The sequence below is a fragment of the Trachymyrmex septentrionalis genome, unplaced genomic scaffold (genome assembly GCF_001594115.1).
Source record: "Trachymyrmex septentrionalis isolate Tsep2-gDNA-1 unplaced genomic scaffold, Tsep1.0 scaffold196, whole genome shotgun sequence".
NCBI lineage: Eukaryota > Metazoa > Arthropoda > Insecta > Hymenoptera > Formicidae > Trachymyrmex > Trachymyrmex septentrionalis.
Window position 1 is genome coordinate 220,740 of NW_017305135.1, and position 6,170 is coordinate 226,909.

Below are 6,170 nucleotides of genomic sequence, written 5' to 3' on the forward strand. Positions count from 1 at the left end.
GTGCGTGCGTGCATGTATGTGTGTATATGTCTATTTATATGTAACTGTATTAGGTTGTTCCTGGTGGCATAGCAGCCAAATCCGGTAAACTGAGAATGGGTGATAGGATATTGAAGGTGAATGGTACAGATGTAACAAAGGCTACACATCAAGAAGCGGTAATGGAACTTTTAAGACCAGGAGAGCAGATCGTGCTTACTATCCAACATGATCCACTTCCAGAAAGTTATCAGGTAAATAACACAATTTTCAGTGTAACACCGCTTTTAAACAGTTGTTTAGATGCTTATATAGCTATAAGCCTACAGATTAAATATAATTTTATGTGTGCGCGCGCACACACACGTATAACAATTATATATTATAAAATTATACATATTCTTTTATCATTACAAAACATTTTATGTTTATATTATTCAACTAAACATCTATATGATGATTTATATTTGTTTAAACAACATATGTGTATAGTATTATTAGCATCTTCGAAATATTTATACAGTATGCAACACAAATAGTACAATGATTTCTTAGTATCTTTAAATCATTATTCTCAATCCTTTATGAACACACGCACATTTGAGAAATTAATTTTTTTTATGGAAAAATCACTTTAATCTTTACGCTTAGAATTATAGGCACTTATATTAAATAAATAATTTTTCAAAAAATGTTTCTTTTTTTTATTTTGTTAACGTTTCCAAGGAATGCTTGTTAGTTGCGAACACAATGGCACTCGGTGCTTTAGCGTATGATTATTTCCTTACCTAATGCGGTTTTTTTTTATAATTTGCCCCGCAAGCTGGTCGAAATAGAGTACATCCCTGTGACAGTAAGTACTCGATGCATTTCACATGACCGTAATTTTTGTTCTCATTTAATGCTTATTCCTACACCAAAGCTGCAAATTTCACTCTCACGTTATGAATGACTCGCTTTTGCTTATGCCGTGCAATTTTATACGAACTTTATTTTATAAATGCTTTTTGTGCTTTTTTGCTTTCATGCCATTATATTTATATCAAATGCTAAATAAAAATAATATGATTTTTACTCTACAGAAATTTAATCATACTTTAGCCCGTTTTTACAATTTTTTAAATTATTAACATTAAATTTCTCTAAAATTTGCTCGTTTAAATTTTAATATTACTAAAATATACATACATAAATGAACCATTATTCAACTTAAACAATTTACTATACATGTAATAGTATATATCTTGAAACAAAAGACGATTAATTATTGTTAAATAAAATATAACGACTTATAGTTTTGTATGTGCGTAACATCTTTTATTTTTATAATTTTATACAAAAACACACAAAAAAGATGAACTGTTTTATAATGAAAATTGATATAATTTGTTTTAGGAATTAGTAATAACAAAGGAAGCTGGTGAGAAACTTGGTATGCACATTAAAGGAGGGCGAAGAGGACAGAAAGGCAATCCTTTGGATCATACCGATGAGGGTGTTTTCATATCGAAGATTAATTCGGGTGGTGCAGCTAAGAGGGATGGACGATTAAAGGTGTGTATATATACAGAGTGTTTCATAAATGTATGTCAATACTTTGGGAGGTAAATCTATATATTTAATATGAGTGAAAAAAAAAAAAAAAAACGTGATAGGAATATATGCCCTATATACCTTAGTTCTCAAGTTATAAATGATTAAAGAAAATGTTCGAAATGCCCGTCTTATGCTCATTAAACAACGTTTTTGACATATTTAATTTAAGATATAATTTTATACAGCGAAGAAAAGCTGACGTTTTACCTGCACTCTACTAAGTCTAACCTTCAAAAATTGATCGCTGTTCTTTTCATGGATATTTTTGTTAGCTTTAAGCCACTAAAGACGCTTATTTATTTCGCTTTTAATTTAAGAAAAAATAAAATGGATTACAGTAGTCAGTACATAGAAGAATATAGACGTATATTCTTAATATTTTTATCTTAATTAATAAATTTATTTAAATATTCTTATTTTCTCTTTGTATTTTTGGATGTTGCTAAAAAATTATCAATCATAGTTAAAAATTAAAATATAAATATATATAAATATATACAATTATTTGTACAAAATATACTTATGACATTTTCAGCGATGTTTTCCTATTAGTTGAACAATATCGAACTTTGAGCATAACGAGTATGTATACGAAAATTGATGGAGTGGCAGTAAAACGCCAGTAAAACTTTCCTTAGTTGCATTAAATGGTACCTTATACTTAAATTTATATATTTTATAATAGGTTGGAATGAGGTTACTGGAAGTCAATGGCACATCGTTATTAGGTGCGACTCATCAAGAAGCTGTTAACATTCTTCGTTGCTCAGGGAATACTATTACATTGGTTGTGTGTAAAGGTTACGATAAAAGCGAAGTTGAATCGATATTAACATTATCCGATGATAGAGATAATAAAGGAGTTAAAACGTCTCACGATTCAAGAGAGCCAACTACGGATGATACTAAATCTCTGTCACAAAGTGTATCCAGTTTAGATCGAGATGATGAGGAAGCTGCGATTCTTAGACAAGAACAAGAAATGAAAGCTGAACTTGTTGCCTGGGAACAAGAGGAACGAGAACGTGCACTTATAGAGCAAAAAGAGAAATCCACACCTGAAAAAGTAAGATTTATTTATTTTATACTTGATAAATTTCAACAAATTCTGAGTTTTATAGTTTTTGTACAAAAGTTTCGAAATATTTTCTATTTACTGTAATCCAAATTCGAAAATGTACACGTACTGTTGCGAAAGTGTACAACATAAATTATCTGCGAATAGAGTGAGAGAGAGAGAGAGAGAGAGAGAGCGCCATAATTTTTCTAATTTTTATAAAAAATGTAATTATATTGTAGAACGAATCTGTAAAATGAGGGGTTACTCACTGACAAAAATGATTTCCGATTTCTCGTTTCATGTTATTTCTATGTAATTTCAAAGTGATTCATTTGTTTTTCGGAAGAATTTTGAGACGCGCGACCGAGCGTACGATCATGCATATGACATTTTTTTTATTTAATTTCAAATAATTTCTTGATTCAATGATGAATGCTTGATTGTTTTGTTGATTGATTTTCTCGCTAATTTTGTAGGTGAATAGTTCTCACTGCAAAGATTTATTTATTTATTTATTTGATAGCGCAATATCCCAAGAGATAAAACCTATCTCTGATAAGGTTTTCGTAACAATGGATTTTTTTTCGGAATTAGGCTGTTAGCCTATAATATTCAATGTTCAGCCTGCGGAATCCATATATATATATTCACTGATATATTGGTCTTACTAGTTTAATGCCGAATCCGAATGGCGCTGGTGATCAAAGATCTCTTAATCATTAAATGGAGTTATTTTTTCTTTAAATGTGAAAAATTACATATGTGGGCGCAGGTGGGATTGAACCTGGATCTACAGATCGCGAGTCAATCGCACCTAGCGGCAAACCATTCGATGCCTCGCAAAGATTTATACCAATATATTTTCTAGAAATTTCAAATTGGTTCTATATGATAATTCGATTCGTATATTTATATTTTCTGTTTCTGATTTTGATATAGGTATTGGATGTTGTACGAGCAGCAGAATCACTAGTGAGCAAATCAAATAGTCCTGTTGATATGGTTGTACCACCAAAGTCACCCGGGGGCACTAAAGATCTCAAAACTACTACGATTGTTATGAGTAAACATACACTAGCACCTCAAAATCCTAATAATGTAAGTACTATATTATTTTTCTTTGAATTTTGTATGCACACACGTATATATTTTATATTTCTTAAATCTGACAGATTTAAGATTGCACGTAGTATGTCTCTTGTATATGTAGTGTATTAAATGTTATACTAAATATATCTTTCCCTTAAGTATCAATTTTTTGTTTAATTTGTCACGTTTATTTGAAAAAGAATTCAACACCACTCCTTATTTATTTTGTAATTTTTTATATTTTTATTTGTTTATTATTTGATTAAATATTTTTACTTAATATTGTTAATTAGATATTTTTATCAAAAAGAAAAAGAGTAATTTTTCTTATTGAATTCTATTCTATAGGACGAATAATATATTTATATTTTTTAAGACTTTGTGTGATGTTGCATGAGGTAATTTTATTTTTTTCTCTAACAGCTTATTACCATTAATAGATTTTATTTTATCATTGGCATTACTTTTCTTTTTTATATTCTGCATGGCTTTCTTACTTCATAGCTTTTATGAAAATATGGCATATACTCTTAGTTTCACTCATTATTGTTAATCTATAAAGTAAAATGTATAATATAAAGTATATTTGTTTATTAAGTGAAAATTTTCAAGCTTAGAAAAGTAAATTAATGTATAGAATTTATATTGTTATAAAACATTTAATTATTTTTGAAATTAAAAGACAAACTAGACAATTAATACAATTAATGCAAATTTAATACAATTAATTTAATTTTAATAATATTTATACAAGATGCACATGTACTACACGTATACGCAACTACATGCAAATGTGTAATGTGCATTTCTGCATGAAATGAAAATTTAGATAGAAAGAGAAAAAATGTATCCATATGCGTGCGTGCGTGCGCGCGCGCGTATGTGTGAGAGAGTGAGAGTGAGTGAGTGAGGAGCGAGTGAATGAGTGAGTGAGTGAGTGAGTGAGTGAGTGAGTGAGAGAGAGAGAGAGAGAGAGAGAGGTGAAGAGGAGTGAAAACAAAAAGCTTTTTTGTATTTCAAATTATTTTAAAAAATATATAAATGCCTGTTGCGTTGTTTTACAAAATTAATTGTCAGATGTTTTATTTGTTATTAGGGGGATCTTAAAACCATCTGTTACCAATTAAACCATATAATATTTTTTTTGTAACCATTACTTTTTTCCTTTTTTATATATTCCTTTTTTATTCGAAAATTCTTTTCCAAGATTAAAATATTATAGCATTAATATGTATCTGTGAGATAGAATTTATGTCAAGAACGATAAAAAAATTCAAAATTGAGACCTTTACTATTTCTTTGTTCAGTATGGCGCTCTACTCTCTAGAGTTGTCACGTCGTGACAACATTTGCTTCGTATAAAAACCGTATCTGTACATACGAAATAGTAATCCGAACTAGGCGTTTGCATAAAGAAACAACATGGATCTTAGAATTAGTTTTAGACATCTAATTAAAACGTTATCGTTATACGAAAATTTATGTTTAGGTATGCGTGAGATATTGATGTGGTGATATGTCAACGACACGTAAATCGTTTGTGTATAAGTCCTACTTACACTATGACTAATCGTCTTTAGGATCCCCTTAAGGAATATTATGTTATCATGAAATAGTAGTAGTTTTAATGAATATAGTAGTACTTTTAATAAAATGAAAATTAAAATAGAAGATGTTTAAATATTTTAATGTAAAATGTTTAAATAGACTGTACTTATTCAAGTTTTATCAAAATCGACCTTATGTAATCTTTTTAAGTCTCTCTAAATGTTATACACATTTTTTTATATTGATATTTCTTCGCAATATATATAGGAATCGAAGCGTTTTCATAGAATTCGTAAATACATCATGTAAATAAGATTTCTTACATAATTTCATTAGATACTCTAAATGGCGCATGAAATGTACAGTTGTCAATTATCTTTAGCATGGCATGTCTCCTGAGCGCCAAAAAGAGAGATATTTCACATGTTTACAGACAGTGGAAGATGATAGTGCTACTTTGGCTGCCCTCTAACAGGAGTGAGTCGTACATCTTTCTACTCATTTTTCCTGTATCTGCGTCCATGCCTCTGATTCCGCAGGACTATGCCATAACAAAATATTCTCTAAGAATTACATGGCATTAACTCGCGTATAATTATGATTTATTGCATTTTTGTATGTCTATTAGTGTTATAGAACGTAGCTATTGTTACTGTATTTGTTATTAATACTGCCATTACAACATTAAGTATTATTATATATGTATATGCTGATGATTGGGTTAGGTCTATAATTAATTAATTTTTTGTTTTAATGAAAATGGGATAGGAATTTTTAAAAAATGATGACGCATAAATGTGATCTTACTACGCTACGCGCGCATGTATGGATGTGTGTCTGTATGTATGGATGTGTGTGTGTATATATATATATATATATATATATATATATATATATA

General features: G+C 29.3%; 1 protein-coding gene across 8 annotated transcripts in view; it reads left to right on the top strand.

The window, feature by feature from the left end:
* The window catches only part of LOC108747158 (protein lap4), a 31,383-nt gene that overhangs the window by 15,017 nt on the left and 10,196 nt on the right, over positions 1-6,170 (top strand). For 7 of the 8 annotated variants that reach the window (XR_001939221.1, XM_018484438.1, XM_018484443.1 and 4 more), the window contains 5 exons: positions 54-233; positions 803-832; positions 1,375-1,533; positions 2,261-2,641; positions 3,575-3,733. Coding sequence is in view for 7 of the 8 variants with exons in the window: in XM_018484438.1 (XP_018339940.1) it covers positions 54-233; positions 803-832; positions 1,375-1,533; positions 2,261-2,641; positions 3,575-3,733 (909 nt within the window). In the remaining variant the exon portion in view is untranslated. The remainder of the gene's footprint in view (positions 1-53; positions 234-802; positions 833-1,374; positions 1,534-2,260; positions 2,642-3,574; positions 3,734-6,170) is intronic. The other variant, XM_018484440.1, reaches the window with a different exon arrangement.